A 17500-nucleotide genomic window follows, 5' to 3' on the forward strand; every position below is an offset into this window, starting at 1 on the left:
TACTTACGTCTCTTGCCTTATCTTTATTCACATTAGCATTTCTCTTCTTCTTTTTCGTCTTCGTTTTTTTTTTTTTCCTAAGTTCTTCTATTCGTCTAAAAAAAAAAAAACTGTTGATTTGGTGTTGTCAGTCGATTCGCTGGCGGTTTGTAACATTGTGATACAGAATACAAAACCGGCCAACCTTCTCAGTGAAACATCATGGAACAATCGTGATAACTCAGAATAACTAAAGGAAAATAAATCAATAACGCACAGTAGTATTAGTTAGAGAGGAGGTAAATCCAAGATTCCCACAATCTCGCCCAGACAAAGCTGTTGTTGCCTTCACCATTAGAGAAGATGCAGTGGTTTTGTGTGCCGGAGCGCCCTCGAGACCGAATCACTTGTTTTGAAGCCCCAAGCGAATCACTGAACCGCGCTTCGAGACCAGCCAGACCACCCAGGGCCGAGGTCTGAGAGGCGAGGCGGTCTTTGTTGTTGTTGTTGCCGTCTGTTGTTTTTATCGCCGTCTCGAGTTTTTCTTCCCGTATTTTCTTTCGGCTCTTTCTTATTCTGTCTTTCAATGCCTTCCTCCCCTCCTTCCCTTTGCTCTCTTGTAATTATCTTCTTGTTCTTCCTCTTTTTTTTTTCTTTTTTTTCTTTTTTTTCTTCTTTGAAAAAAGAAAAATAACTTTTTTTTTTGTATCACATTCTCTGGCTTTCTTTGTGCCTTTACTTTCCCACGCAATATGTGTTTCGCTGAGTTTAAGCCCGAGTTGAAATGGCAAAAAGACATCAAAGAAAGAAAAATATATATATATATAATTCAATCTTCCATTTTTCAGGCCTTTAACGAATCCGCTAGATAATCGTAATACGTGAACCTCTGCAACGTATATCACTTTTTTGCAACAAAAACAGACAGACAACAGTCGCGGTAAAGCATAAAAAAGGGGAAAGAAAATGAGAATAATAGCCCGCCAAGATCCTTCAGTTCACCAACATTAACTCTTTAATAAAACCCATTACGAAAAAAAAACCCGAGGTCCAGGAATAAAGGCCGAGGAACTTCCACCACAATACTTCCTTAACGAGGTTCTCCAGCATATCCCCAAAAAGCCCGAAGAATGGACCTGAAAGCGAAGGGTTTGCTTAACATCGCCCCTTCCCTCTCTCTCCTCTCTTTCTCTCTCTCTCTCTCTCTCTCTCTCTCTCTCTCTCTCTCTCTCTCTCTCTCTCTCTCTCTCTCTCTCTCTCTCTCTCTCATTCTCTCCCTCTCTCTCTCTCTCTCTCTCTTTCTCTCTCTTTCTTTCTCTTTCTCTCTCTCTCCTTGTCTCGTTTATTGCTTCGTCTCCTACCGTTACAAGCTTCTTCGGACGGCGCAGAGAACCCGCCACCTTGAGACGTCGCCGGCCACACGAAGACGTATTTCTCCATGAGGTGGACGCGGGTTATGCGGGAGCAGAGGAGAGCCGTCATATTAACCGTTGTTTACTGGGATATTGTTTCGGGCGTAAACTGGAAGCACAACAAAGACCGTCTTGGAAGCTGGGGCGCCGCCTCCTCCTCCTCCCTCTCCTCCCCCCTTCTCTCTCTCTCTATCTATCTATCTCTCTCTCTCTCTCCTTCTTCCTTCCCCCTCCTTCCTTTCCTTCCCTCCCTCCCACCCCCCATCTCCCAGACGCGCGTCTTGAGAGGTCTCGTCCTTTTATCGTCTTTTCTTTTTTATCTGTTCCTTTACCCCTTTCACCCCAATCTTCTCTTTTCACTCTTATCCGCTTCTGCACTTTCTTTCTTACCCTTTCCGTTGCTTCATTATTTCCGAATATAAATTCAATTGCTTTGATATTTATCTATTTATTATTTGTCAGTAATTCTCCTCTGCTGCCAAAAATCATTGAGATCGTTATCTATATATCAGTTAATTATCATCAACTTTTATAGTCCGCTGTCTAAGGTACGTGAATTAAATCTTTCATGTAGAAATTCTTCGAAGAAAGAGACAAACAAAAAGAAACAGACAAAAAAGCATAAAGAAACGAAATTCTAGACAACAAGGAATTCTCATCGGGGGAGAATACTCTGAGGAAAAAAATGTTATTTGCTTTTTACCTGATAAACACTTTCTCGTTCTTTATCTCTCTCTCTCTCTCTCTCTCTCTCTCTCTCTCTCTCTCTCTCTCTCTCTCTCTCTCTCTCTCACACACACACACACACACACACACACACACACACACACACATACACATACACACACACACACACACTCTATTTATCCAGCTATATGTTTGTCTTCTATCTTTCTGAAATAAACGATAAACCTCTCTCTCTCTCTCTCTCTCTCTCTCTCTCTCTCTCTCTCTCTCTCTCTCTCTCTCTCTCTCTCTCTCTCTCTCTCTCTCTCTCTCACACACACACACACACACACACACACACACACACACACACACACACACACACACACACACACCAAAAACAGAGTGAGAGTTTATATCGCAAAAGAGACGCAGTTTGTTCATCGTAAAAGTATATCAATCCAAATTTAAGCATAATACTCCTAGACATGCAAATGCAGTTTGTAGTGTTCATAAATCCATTATTTATTCACTTTTTGTTCGTACTTATTCGCTTTCCATGTGTATTTGTGTTCTTATTATCATATTAATTACGATTCCGCATTGTCTCCATTACTTTCTTGAGAGAGAGAGAAATAATGGAACAGTCTGATATTTTCAAAAAATAAGAAATAAAAAGAAAATCATTCCTCAATCTGCAAATTCGTAAAAGGTAGCAACTTCTCGAAATCCCGTTAAACAAAGAACCATTCCTAAGAAAATGTCTTGCCGAATTGCAGGTGTGAGAAACCAAAATTCTCAATAGCGAACTGAAGATACAAAAGCATCCAATCTATTTACTTTCAGTCTTCGAGAGGAAAAAATACTATCCGTGCCTTTCCCTGCTCCCTAAAAGCTATCCGTTAAGACAAAACGAAAAAGAGAGAACGAAAGAAAGAAAGAATGAAAGAACGACATACTCCACTCGAGAAAAAACGCCATTCAGGGAGACAATCCCCGTAGAAACAATTCCAGGAATTTGCCTTCAGGAGCCCAACAGATTGTCATCTCGGAGCTCCTGCACACAGCCTCCAGCCTCCGTCGAATCTCGAAACTGGAGCTGCAGCGAGAGAAGTCGAACGCATTGTTACCAGAACCACGCATGGGATAAAGCCCCACAATGAGAGTCATAGAAAAAGCTTCGTAATCCAGCGCTTCTTGACATTGTTTCGGCTGTTTACATTCTCGGCGGGTGCAGCGCCCTCAGGGAACCGCGGCCGGAAGGGGAACTAAAGGATGATAGGGTGGAGAGGGGAGTGATAATGCTCATGTTGGAAAACTCGGATGTATATGGTATTAAACGGGTGGGAGTTGATGCATAGGTGCCGCTGCAGTGATTGCACTTGTTGTTGTTGTTTTTTTCTTCGTTTTGTTTTGCCTTGCGAAATCAATTAAAAAAAGTAGACCTTTATCCATTTATGATAAAGTAAAGTGAAAATTGATACATATTCTATGGGTGCAGATGTACCTTTTTATTGCAATCTCATTCGTATATTAAAATAAACACAACTAGAGGCACGTGACCATGTACTGATACAAGATGTGTTCGATTCATAGAATTACAGGATACACTGAAATGTATTTTTTACCATACAGATGTATAAATCAATACAGAACGAACACCGAAATGGCGGAGATGATGATTGTTATTAGTGCAATTATTTACCAACTCTTCGACGCATTCGTAATTCTCTTGTTTCGACTCCCACAGAGCCCAGCACATGAGGGACTATCCGGACTACAAGTACCGGCCAAGGAGGAAGCCGAAGACCCTGAAGAAGGACGGGTACCCCTACAGCTTCCCTTACCTGCCCACCGCCCTCGACCCGCTCAGGTGAGGCACAGCTCTCGGGGGATGCCCTTGGCTGATGGTGATCGGGAGTCCTGCGTCTTGTCGGGTGGAGGGCCTCTCGCTCTGTTTCTCTGTGTCGAGGTTCTCTTTCCCCCTCTCTGGCTTGAATTTCTTTCTTCTTTTCTTTATTTTTTCGCTCTCTCTCTTTCTCTTTCTTTTTCTAAATCTCTCTTTCTCTTTCTTTTTCTAAATCTCTTGTTCTCTCTCTCTCTCTCTCTCTCTCTCTCTCTCTCTCTCTCTCTCTCTCTCTCTCTCTCTCTCTCTCTCTCTCTCTCTCTCTCTCTTCCTCTTCTTCCCTTCCTCCCTACATCTCTCCCTTCTTCCTTCCCTTCTTCTTTTCTTCCTTCTCCTTCTCCCCCTTCCTCTCCCTCCCTGCCTCTCCCTCCCTGCCTCTCCCCCCCATCCTCCCTCCCTCTCCCTCTCTCCCTCCCTCCCTCCCTTCCTCTCCCTTTTTCCCTCCCACTCCCTCTCTCTACTTCCCTCCCTCCCTCCATCTCCCTTCTTCCCTCCCTCCCTCGCCCTCCCTCTTTCCCTCGCTCTCCCTCTCCCCCTTTCTCTCCCTCTTTCATCCATTACACTATCTGTTCACTAAAGTCTTTAATCTACCTCATGTAGCTTATCGACGCCTGGTCCGTGGGCAGGAAATTGCCTGATGGGATGATAAGCTGACTGTACCTGCAACTTTGCATAACCACGTGCTCTCTCTCTCTCTCTCTCTCTCTCTCTCTCTCTCTCTCTCTCTCTCTCTCTCTCTCTCTCTCTCTCTCTCTCTCTCTCTCTCTCTCTCTTTCTTTCTTTTCCCTCTCTCTCTCTCTCTCTCATATATATATATATATATATATATATATATATATATATATATGTTTATGTATGTATGTATGTATGTATGTATGTATGTATATATATATATATATATATATATATATATATATATATATATATATATATATATATATATATATATATATATATGTATATATGTGTGTGTATATATATATATATATATATATATATATATATATGTATATATACATGCGTGTGTGTGTGTGTGTGTGTGTGTGTGTGTATTTATATTTATATATACGTTTATGTATACATATATGTATATGTATATATATATATGTATATATATACATATATAATGTATATATATGGATCATACTGTATTATCACTACGGCCTACTCCATCTACAGTATATATCTGCGTTCATTTTTGTTTTTCATTCTGTCCTCCTTCCTCTCTCCTTTCCTCTCCTCTTTCTCATTTCCTTTCGTCCACATTCCGAGTTCCCTCTCTGCTTCCTCCGTCCTCTCGCCCCTCCTCGCGGCCCTCAGCCTCTTCTGGCGTCGAGGGTGCCAGGGTGCCCGAGTGCCGGACCGCCGACGGATGGCTGGATGGACAGATAACAGAGACACTCCCCCCATGCCCCGCCCCCTTTCCCCTCCCTCTGCCCCGCCCTCGTTTCCTCAAAGCTGACTGACTCGGTAATTAAAATCGGACACGAGATAACAGTGTGTCGTGGCGTCGTGGCGATGCCCCCCTCCCCCTCCCCCTCTTTCTCCCTTCACGCCTTCCCTTCCCCCTCGGCTTCCCCCTCGGCTTCCCCCTCCCCCTCCATCTCAGCCGCCTTCTCCCCTCACGCCTTCCCTCCCCCCTCCTCTTCCCCTCCCCCTCCATTTCACCATCCTTCGTCCTCTCCATCTCCCATATCCTCCTCTCTTTCCCTTCCCCCTCTCACTTCCCCCTACCCGTTTTTCCTTCTCCCTACCCCCTCCATCTGCTTCCTCCTCCACCCTCTTGGCATCCCCCCTCCCTCCCTCTCCGTCGTTCCATCTCCCTCCTCTTCCTCCACCTTTCATCACATTTGCCCTTCTACCTCATATTTCGTCATTCCTTTCTCTTACCTTACCTTCCTGCTCTCCCTCCTCCTCCTCCTCCTCCTCCTCCTCCTCCTCCTCCTCCTCCTCCTCCTCCTCCTCCTCCTCCTCCTCCTCTTTTTCTACCCCTTCCTCCTCCTCCTCCTCCTCCTCCTCTTTCTCCACCCCTTCCTCCTCCTCCTCCTCCTCCTCCTCTTCCTCCACCCCTTCCTCCTCCTCTTCCTCCTCCTCGTCCTCCTCCTCCTCCTCCTCCTCCTCCTCCTCCTCCTCCTCCTCCTCCTCCTCCTCCTCCTCCTCCTCCTCCTCCTCTTCCATCTCTGTCTTCCTCTCCACCTGCCCCTTATCCCCTCACCCTTTCAGACTTCCCCTCTCTTCCCTCCTCCCATCCGCCAGGACTTTACAATGATATCTTCCCTTTCTTTCTCCCTTTTATCCTCCCTCTCTCTCTCTCCCTCTTCCCTCCCCTTCCTCCCGCATTCCCTTCCGCCTTCCCTTCCTCCTTCTCTCCTTCCCTCCCTCCCCCACCTCTCTCTTTCCCATCCTCCCTCTCTCTCTCTCTCTCACTCTCTCTCTCTCTCTCTCTCTCTCTCTCTCTCTCTCTCTCTCTCTCTCTCTCTCTCTCTCTCTCTCTCTCTCTCTCTCTCTCTTTCTTTCTTTCTCTATCTCTCACTCTCTCTCCTTCCCTTCCTTCCTCCCTCCTTCCTTCCCTCTAGCTCTCCCTCCTTCCCTCCTTCCTTCACACCCGCTCACCTTCCCTCTCACCCTCCCTCTCACCCTCCCTCTCGCCCTCCTTCTCGTCTCCCCTCCACCCACTCCCTCTCCCGCCCTCTCCCACCTCTCTTCTCATATATTGACCGCCGCCCGTCAAGCAGACAGCGGGCGTGACGGACGGGCGGGTAGACGGTTGTCTTGAGCGCGGGGCCTCTCTGTTTGGCTGTGTCCGGCTGTCTGTCCGTATGTCTGTCTGTATCTAGTTGGCCAGCTGGTGTCCTTCGTCGTCTCTCGTTCACTGGCATTGCTTATCTGTCTCCGTGTCTGTCTGTGTCTGTCGCCGTAAATGTCTCATTCCCATAATTATACATTTGCTAAGTCTTCTGGGAAGCAACATTAAACGGGTGGAATTGAAGAGAAAATGTATGAAAGGAGAGGCGTAGATAGATAAATGTATATTAGATATTGATATACTCGAGGTAGATGCAGATTGCAGGAATATGGGCCTATATACAAATTAACTGGAAAATCCAAAAACGTTTATGCAAATGTAGAGAAACTGATATTTGATTACAAGTGATATTCTAAAAAAGTTCAACCTGTAAATTGAAGGAGAGTAACAGACGCAGCTATTGCAAAAATATAATCAAGTTTAAGATTTGGTCAAACTTCAAACTTGACCAGAAGGCTTGACACCTCGACTAAGCTCCCCCACCTGGCTTTTATTCCTCGTTTTTCCACTTCACCCCTCCACCAAGTTTCTAAACCTGGCTTCTCCACCTAGTTCCTCCACCTGGCTGCTAGACCTAAGTCCTCCACCTCGCTCCTCCACCTCCCCCTCCACCTCGCTCCTCCACCTCCCCCTCCACCTCGCACCTCCACCTGCCCCTCCACCTCGCTCCTCCATCTGCCCCTCCACCTTGCTCCTCCACCTACCCCTCCACCTCGCTCCTCCACCTGCCCCTCCACCTCGCTCCTCCACCTTGCTGCATTGCGCGCGTCTCGCCGGCTTTGCATGGCCGCCTGAGAGCGTCCCTCTGGGTCTTTCCTCAATGCCGCAGCGCCCAGACTTTCTCCCTCTTGCTCTCTTGTTCTCCTTTCTGCCTGCCTGTCTAACCCGTGTCTTTATCCCACTTTTCTACGTGTGGATGTATTGGGTTGTACGTATATACACGCGTGCACACACACACCCGCGCGCTCACGTGTGTCTGTGTGTGTGTGTGTGTGTGTGTGTGTGTGTGTGTGTGGAAAGTCGTAGGACAGAATAGCAACCCTTTAATGTTAAAGAGGTGAGACCAAAAGAGATACATAGAGATTACTGAAGATAAGTATGATGAGACAGAAACACAGGTTAAAGAATCTTGGCATAATAGACTATTTTGCTTTTTTTTTCTTTCTTTTTTGCAAAACCATACTATGAATGGTAGAGGGATTATAGATTATAATGATTATAGTAATGACTTTGATAGTAATGATAATCATGATAATGATAATTATCATAATAATGATAATGACAATGATAATAATGGTAATATTAATTATCGGAATAATAATAAAGACAATGATAATAATGATAATAACAATAATGGTGATGATGATGATAAAAATGATAATAATAATAATAATAATAATAATAATAATAATAATAATAATAATAATAATAATAATGATAATATTAATAATTATAATAATAATGATAATAACAATTATACTGATGATGATGATAATAATAATAATAATGATAATAATAACAATAATAATAATAATTGATAATAACGATTATAATGATAATTGTGATAATAACGATAATAATGATCATTATAATAATAATAATGATAATATTAAAGATGATAATGATAATGGAGGTAATAATAATAATAATGATAATATTAAAGATGATAATGATAATGGAGGTAATAATAATAATAATGATGATGACAAAAATAAGGATAATCAGCATTATCATTATTCGGGCGATTAGAATAATAAAAGACACAGAGCTTGTCATTTAGTTCTTCTCAATCAGGGAATCAACATAAAAGTAGAGGAAGATGCTCCAAACCCTCGCGAGACGGAGGCGTGGGCGTGACAGGAAGTCCAAGATGAAAAAAATAAGATGTGTCACACATGAGATTGTCGAGAATAATGAAGAATTAGGTATTTAGAATATTTAGGAGAAAGATGAAGGTAAACAACAGGTGTTGGGAGAACATTTTGTTACGGGAGGGACAGGCCTACATTTTTACGATAGAATGGGATGGCGGGAGACCAATGCGGGTGTGGGTGGATACATACACACATTCACATTCACGCACGCACGCACGCTTACAAGTGTGTGCATATGCGTCTTGAATATGGCCGAGTTGCATAAATGCATGTCGATAAGTATTTGACACCCACACCCACGTATATACGTATCGGCATGCATTTAAGTAAGCATATCTGTTCCCTGTGCCACCGCCATTGGCATTCGCGACAAGCAACGACCAGCGCTGACAATCAGTAATTCCCTCGACGAATCATTGGCTGATTATTGGCACGGGGCGGCGTGTCTTTGGCCGTCAAATGCAACACATCCGAGTCCGCAGTTATCTCTCCCCCTCCTCATCTCCAGCCCCTTACCCCCTCCCTCCCCGCCTTCCGAACATCGCTTGTCAGAGAGGCGAGGAATTTTGAGTCGGTGAGATACGCTTGTGGCGCGGGCCTGTCGACGGCGCTTTATCAAGATTTCTGTGGCGAGAATGCATCCCTCTATCTAAATGACACCTGTACCTCACGCTAACATCCGCTAGCATCTCATTCTAGTTCACATTAAGAGCTCATTGTACCATTCATAGAAAATCGATGGGCTCCCGAAGCCTTAAAGATGTCTCGACGTCCCGCCTGCGACAGAGTGACATCAAAATGACTGTTTAGCTGAGCAACAAGTGAGGGAGGGTTTTCACGGGGTGACTATTATTTACTGACGGGGCGCCACAAATGACACGTACAAAACCCACTCCAAATGCTGTCATTTCCGACTGTCTATTCATGTCAAGGATAGCGGAGCATGCCGGGGCCCATTTGGATTTTTTGGGTCCATCCACGGCCATTGTGCGCCCCTAGTTGTTGTTGTTGTTGTCGCTGACGTCGTCATTGTTGTCATTGTTGTTGTATTGATGGGCGACGCGCCATGTGTTGCCTCCAAAGCGAGGACGCAAAAAGGAGGAAGAAAAAGAAGAATAAATGAATGTACCTTTATCATCACAGCGCTGATGGATTTGTGTGAGCCATCGCCACCAGGTTGAGAGAGAGAGAGAGATTCGGGAGGGGAGCGTCGTTCAGAGGAAATGCCCGCGAGTGAATGACATGCAAGATGCACGGAACTCATAAACGGGGACAATTAGGCTTCGCTCCATTTCTCAATAACGCGCCAATGGTGTTTATGTTTGGATTCCCCGACCGCGAGGCAAACACAACTCCTTTTATTAATTCACGACTAGACACAATAACGAGACTAGTAATGAAAATTATCAACATTATAATTATTTATAAGCGCGTTCCGTGGCGTGTCTATGTAGCTTTATTATTACATTAATGGACACAATACCAACAGCACAGTATCGATTATTGTCACATGAAAAGATTGTATAACTTCGCTAATGATTGCTAGATGGCGCTGAGGTGTTCATTCGACCTGATAAATATTGTTGTGAAAGACTTTAATGACGGTTGCCGCTTTAAGCAAAGGTTGTTGTTAATATTAATAAATTCATGTGGGCTGTGTTTTTATTGTTACTGTTATTGCTGCTTTTGTTATCTTCACTAATATCATTGGTAATATTGCTATTGGTGTAATACCATTAGTATAATTATTATCATTATTATTATTATTATCATTATTATTATTGTTATTATTATCATTGTTATTATTATCATTATTATTATTATTATTATTATTATTATTATTATTATTATTATTATCAACATAATAATTATTATTATTATGATTATTATTATTATTATTATAATCATTATTGTTATTATCATTATCATTATCATTATTATTACCATTGTTATTATTATCATCATTATCATTATTATTATAATTATTATTATTGTTGTAATTATTATTATCATTATTATTATTATTATTATTATTATTATTATTATTATTATTATTATCATCATCATTATTATTATTATTATCAAAGTCATTATTATTATTATTATTATTAATGTGATCGCTATTTTTGTAGCTGTTGATATTTCTTTTTTCATTACTGTTATTATCATTATCATTTTAATCATTATTATTATTATTATTGTTATTATCATTATTATTATTGTTATCATTATTATTATTATTATTATTATTAATATTATTATTATTATCATTAATATTGTTATTATGATCATCAATATTCAGTTTTTGTAATTACAATTGTTAATATTATTGTTGTTGTTGTTATTATTATCATCAGCATCATATTTTTTCTTGTTATTGTTTTACACTAATAAGATAATTGTATTTGTTCTCACGATGTTTTGTGTACTCATTAATACCACTGATTTTGTTGTTACATTACTAATATTTGTTTTTTCTTAATAGTCGCGTGTTATTGATTATAGCTAATTGTTAATTTATTTAACTGGATTTGTCATTGAGACTAATTCCAATTACTCTTATTGTTATTGTTATTGTTATTGTTATTGTTATTATTTTTTTTGTTATTATCATTATTATTATTATTATTATTATTATTATTATTATTATTATTATTATTATTCTCAATATTATCATTATTATCAACATTATAATTATTATTTTGCTATTGTTGTTGCTATTACTGTTAATATCATGATCATGAGGAATGGTAACATTATTATTACTTTTATTATTATAATTATTGTTGTTGTTGCTATCATCATCATTATCATTATCATTATCATTGTCATCCTCTTCATCATCATCACTATCATGATTAGTAGACTAGTAGCAGTGACATTTTGTTATTATTATTATTATCATTACTCTAAATATTACCACTAATTACTAGCGTCTTTATCATTACTGTTGCTGTTGTTGTTGTCATTAGTATCATCATCATCCATCATTACCCACTATCATCATCACCATCGCTATCACCATTATCCACAAACCCATTTACCACAATCGCCATCATCATCATCACACATGCTTTTACAAATATCACAGCCAGATAGCATTATTGCAGCATTATCGACAATCATACCAATCTTCCTTATCAAATGCAAACCGAAGCATCAATATAACATTATGGTTGCACAACGAATGAATAAATAAGCTAGGATGGACAAAAGTTTTGTAAATAGCAAAGAAAGTGTCTCGTTTCATGAATATTCACTTAAATGCTGCATTATTATTCCTCTGTTATTACTGGTAACTGTCCGAAACGTTAGCACAAAACGTTTGCTGTAATGAGAGTGGCGACAGAGACCAGAAACATTACGGGAATTTCTGGTTTGTTCATGTCCCAGGTTATTATTTATTTACTTTGTTGTTTTATGCGAGTGTGTATTTGTCTATTTGTCTGTCTACCTCTCTTTCTTTTTTCTCTTTCTGTCGATTTAGATGTGCCTGTATATGTGCGTGCACGTGGGCAGTAAATATATATATTTTTTTTTCTTTGTGTATATATGCGTTGTTATGTACCTTTTGTATGTATGTGTGTGTTTATATGGTTACTTTGGTATGTAGAAATTGCTTCAAAATGTGATAAGAATATATATCTGACATCGCTTTATATCCCTAATAAAATCGCGAGTTACAAACACGTGTGCATATATGTGAATGTGTGTAAGATATGAAAGAAAAGTAAAAGTAAACACGGCTAACGGGAGTGAGAGTTAATAACTGCGGCGTATTAAAGTTTAGACAATGTATAACTATGCATACATATATGTGTGTGTGTGAATGTGTGTGTGTACGTGTTTGCAGGTGTTTGCATGGCCATGTGCTTGCTTATCTGTGCGCAAATATATAAATACCGCACTAATTCACACACTTACACACGTACGTATACTTTCTACTTCTTTAAGCCAGTCCTAGTCTTCGCTGGCCATGACGGAACTCTTCTTCCATTTTTTTCGGCCAGTCACATCACCTGTAACAGATGAATGAAGGGGCCATCACTAATCCTTCCGGACTAAGCAGTCTATATATATACATACACATATATATATATATGTGTGTGTGTGTGTGTGTGTGTGTGTGTGTGTGTGTGTGTATTTAATTGTATGTGTGTGTCAACAATTCTGCAACATATCTAATGCATCTAAAATCCCAAATACTAAAGAATAATAATAATAAAAAAACATTACACTTCACTGTCAATAGACCTACACCCTACAGAGATATAGTAATTTACTCCCAACCGATTCACTCAATACACGTTAACACACACGCGCTTCACACACACTCGAACTTCCCAACTCTGGAGGAGACAATCCATCACTCACTCCAAAACACGTCGATACTTCGGGAGATGGAGGGAGGGAGGGAGGGAAAGGGAGGGAGTGTTGGGGGAAGAAGGGAGGGACAGGGAGAGAGAGAGAAAAAGGGAGATGGAGGGAGTGAGAGAGAAGGATGCGAGAGGAAGAGGGAGTACGGGATTGGGAGAGAGACAAAGAGATAAAAACAAAGGCAGAGAGAGAAAGAGAGAGAGAGAGAGAAAGAGAGACAAAGAGAGAGAGAGAGAGAGAGAGAGAGAGAGAGAGAGAGAGAGAGAGAGAGAAACAGAGAGAGAGAGAGAGACAGAGAGAAAGAGAGAGAGGACAGACAGACAGACCAACATACAGACAAACAGCCAAACAGGCAGACAGACAGACAGACAGACAGAGAAGTGAGAAGAGGGTGCGAGAGCCGAGGGGGGGGAAAGTGTCGATTGCCCATGTACTCGACAGGGCTCCCTTCACTCAAGCGTATGCTGACAGTTACCAGCGTGAGAATATGTCCGTTATAGTCTATTAAACGCCATCGCCGTCTGTTCGCTGCCGCCGACGCCACTCGCCGCCCGCGGTTCCCATACATCCTCTGGTGCTCTCCCGATGGGCGTGATCTGCCGATGCCTTTGTTTGTACGCGTGGGGGGCGTGAGTGGTCGCTGGGAGGGTTAAACATTGGGCTTACTGGATGAGATGATGAGCGTCGTGTTGAGGGTAAGAGTGAGAAGTGAGGAGTGAAAATGAGGAGTCATGAATGAGGAGTGAGGAGTGATGAGGAATAAGAGAGCTTTTGAATGTGAGGATGACTGTGGTTTTACTTGAAGTTAATGGAAAGAAAGGCAATTTGCAGACGCGATAAGGGAAGTAAAAAAAAAAAAAAAAAAAAAAACGTGGTTTAAAATATTAAAATATCCATGGATAGGAATTTTTTAATGGGAACGGGACATTCATAGATAGTCGGAGAAACGGAGGGGGAACGGACTGACCCAGAAAATTAGGCCAAATTTTGATCGTGTCACCCTTTGGGAGGGGGAGGGGGGGGTGGAAGGAGGGGAAGGACGAAGGACACAGCTCGAAACCTTGAGCGGGAACGAAAAAATAAATAAATGAATAAACAAAATTTCGTATTATGGCTTTATCCCGCCACAATTAGAGTTGCCGAACAACTCCCCCCCCCCCACCTCCTCCTCAAAAAAAAAATATATATAACTTTAGTAAAAAAAACATAAAAAAAGAAACAACAAAAAAATTAACCATTGTTTAAGTTCGCGCAAATTTCGACCCGACTGATACACCGAACGGGGAACTCCTGCGTCAGAAAAACAAGGAACAATCGGCCGGAGACAAAGCAGATTCGCGATGGGGGGTTGGGGTGGGGCGTGAGTGGGGGTAGCTGATGGGGAGAGGGAGGGAGGGAGGGGAGGAAAGGGAGGGAGGGAGGGGAGGAAAGGGAGGAAGGGGGAGAGAGGGAAGAGAGGGGAGGGAGGAGGAGAGAGAGGAGACAAGGGAGGGAGGGGGGGAGAAGGGAGGGAGGGGAAGAGAGGGGAGGGAGGAGGAGAGAGGGGAGACAAGGGAGGGAGGGGGAAGGGGGGAGGGACGGAGATCAAGCGGCCAACCCCGGGCCCAAACCTGTGTTCATGGTGTCCCCGTAATTAGTGTATAATGCTCTTTTGGGTGGAGTTCTTGGACACACAAAAGCCGCTGGTCGAGCTGGAACAGACTAAGGGAAGTCCTGGGCCTTTTTATATCCTTTATTCACGTCTGTTCTCTCTCTTTCTATTTATCTGTCTATTTCTCTTTTTCTCTCTTCTCTCTCTCTCTCTCTCTCTCTCTCTCTCTCTCTCTCTCTCTCTCTCTCTCCTCTCTCCTCTTCTCTCTCTCTCTCTTCTCTCTCTCTCTCTCTCTCTCTCTCTCTCTCTCTCTCTCTCTCTCTCTCTCTCTCTCTCTCTCTCTCTCTCTCTCTCTCTCTCGCTCTCTCTCTCTTTCTATATATTGATAGATAGATAGATAGATAGATATATAGATAGATAGATAGATAGATAGATAGATAGATAGATAAATAGATAGATAGATAGATAGATATAAATATAGATATGTATAAATATATATATATATAAATATTCCTCTTCCCCTCTCTCTCTCTCTCTCTCTCTCTCTATATATATATATATATATATATATATATATATATATATATATATATTTCTCTATCTCTCTATCTATCTGTCTATTTATCTATCTATATCTCTGTCTATATATCTATCTATATTTGTCTATCTATCCATCTATATTTGTCTATCTAGCTATCTATATTTGTCTATCTAGCTATCTATATTTGTCTATCTAGCTATCTATATTTGTCTATCTAGCTATCTATATTTGTCTATCTAGCTATCTATATTTGTCTATCTAGCTATCTATATATCTATATATCTACCACTTTTAAGGAATGTTGATCAAAATCTTTTGCAATTTGCGTATTCGCTTTTTTTGTTATGAACTTTGACTTCATGAGTCAAAGAAACGAAAGCCGACTTACTGAAAAGAGTGCAGACGCAGCCTCATGTTATAAAAGCCAAACGTTATCACAAGACGAACGCGAAGGCAAAAGAAAGAAAAAAAAAAAAAAAAAGATAAATAGTGGAAGAACAGCAAGTGGTCAGGAAGAAAAAAATAAAAGGAAGACGAAGAGGAAGAAGAAGAAGAATATATATATAGATATATATACATATATATATATATGTATATATATATCAAACACCCACGGGCAAGATGGAGCGGCGTTTGTGTTTTGAAAAAATATACCTATTACTCCAACATATATCAACAAATATGCGGATGTGTGCATTTCCGAGTGTAGCATTCTCCGTGTGCAAGTGTGCATGAATACGACTGTACCTGTTCATTCAAACTTATTTTACTTGTCCGTGTGTCCAAGCACTAAAAAGATAGCCACAATGGGTAATTCATCCTCTCGCACACGCCCCTTGGAATTATAAATACGCTTAACTTGAAATTAGAACAAATTACAATCGCACTGCGCAAAGACCCAGGCTATGTCGTCACGGAGCAACCCGGATTGCAAGCACGAACAATCATTAACAATTGGCATTTCATTTTTTATCGACGACCCTTGCTATGGCTGCTCCCCGTCGGCCCTCCGCCATGTTAGTTGATCAATGGCTCAACACCAGAGAGTAAACAAATCCAGGCTAACATATATTTGCTCTTGACAAAATGCCCCCTCTTCCCCCTCCTCCTCCCCTCCCCCATGCCCCCCCTCTCGAAAAAAGACCACACTCGCGTCCCAAATTAAAACAAGCGTAAACCGTTGCACACATATTGTATTTTTTTATGATCGAAGGGCAGTAAATCTCGGATATAAAAGCTACCAATTATTCGCAGCTCTCTGCCTGATCACGCGAGCGCCCCCTCCCCCCTTTTCCCCCATTTCCCCTTCACCCTCCCCCTTGCCCCCATTCCCCACCCACGCCCACGCCCACGTTCTCCAACAGGGCGTAGAGTTATGTGAGTCCACCTGCCTGATCTTTCACCCTCTTGGCGAAAGATAATTACGGTCCACGGCGGAGGTGACACCTGGAGATCTCACGCGCGCTGCGGCTGTGACGGCGGCTGCGGCGGGATTGGCACGAAGGACGGACGAGGAATACGCGGTTTTTGTCATTTCAGATTCATGTGTCTAGAGGTGTCCCTGTGATTTTGTTTGAAAAAGAAATTGCGAATTGGGTGCCGAAGATACACGAAAATTGCTAGTTATTTTTTATTACTCCAATGTTTTTTTGTAGATTTTATTAGTTCCTTTTTTATTAGCATTCGTTTAGTTTGCATAATGTCTGGGTTCTGTATTTTCCTCGCTGAAGGTTTATATAGGCTTTATGAAACCGATTTTTTCGAATCATGAAGTTACAAAAAAAATCATAATTCGTGGCACTAATAGTCACATTCGCCTTCAGAAATAAATCGCTGTTTTCGTTGCCAGTGTTTTCCTTTTCATTTCTTTACAAAGAAAAAAGAAAATGGCGTCGAGATATGTTTTTTCACTCGTTATTTCCATTTTCTCTCTCTTTTTCTTTCGTTTTTAGTTCCTTTTTTCCTTATCATCGTCTTCTGGAATTTTATCAACCGCCATTTTTTTTTTTTTTTTTCAAATAATACATTCTCAGTTGTTTCGCACGGCCTCCGAAATACGAAACAAAGTACTCGTAAATCGCCCACCAATCTCAGTGCCATTATGTCATTTCGTACGTCCCCCTCCCCCTCCATTTTCCCCCTCTCTTTTCCTTTTTATTAACCTAAGTTACGACGGGCAACGTGCTTTCCTAATGATCTGTGACATCGCCGAATTAGCCGTCGGTAACCGCTCGATAGTTCGGATATCGAGTTCACCTTCCGCGCTCAACCGAATATTGTCTAGTCACCGAATCACCACCTGGACGTTGCGAAGAGGTGGGGAGGGGGGAGGGGTAAGGGGGGTGAAA

General features: G+C 41.6%; 1 protein-coding gene across 1 annotated transcript in view; it reads left to right on the forward strand.

Moving 5' to 3' along the window:
- LOC125026031 (transcription factor SOX-14-like) overlaps positions 1-17500 on the forward strand; it is a 69929-nt gene that overhangs the window by 38576 nt on the left and 13853 nt on the right. Inside the window, exon 2 of the mRNA XM_047614413.1 lies at positions 3808-3930. Within this exon, the coding sequence (XP_047470369.1) occupies positions 3808-3930 (123 nt within the window). The remainder of the gene's footprint in view (positions 1-3807; positions 3931-17500) is intronic.

This window comes from Penaeus chinensis, chromosome 5 (assembly GCF_019202785.1).
Source record: "Penaeus chinensis breed Huanghai No. 1 chromosome 5, ASM1920278v2, whole genome shotgun sequence".
Lineage (NCBI taxonomy): Eukaryota > Metazoa > Arthropoda > Malacostraca > Decapoda > Penaeidae > Penaeus > Penaeus chinensis.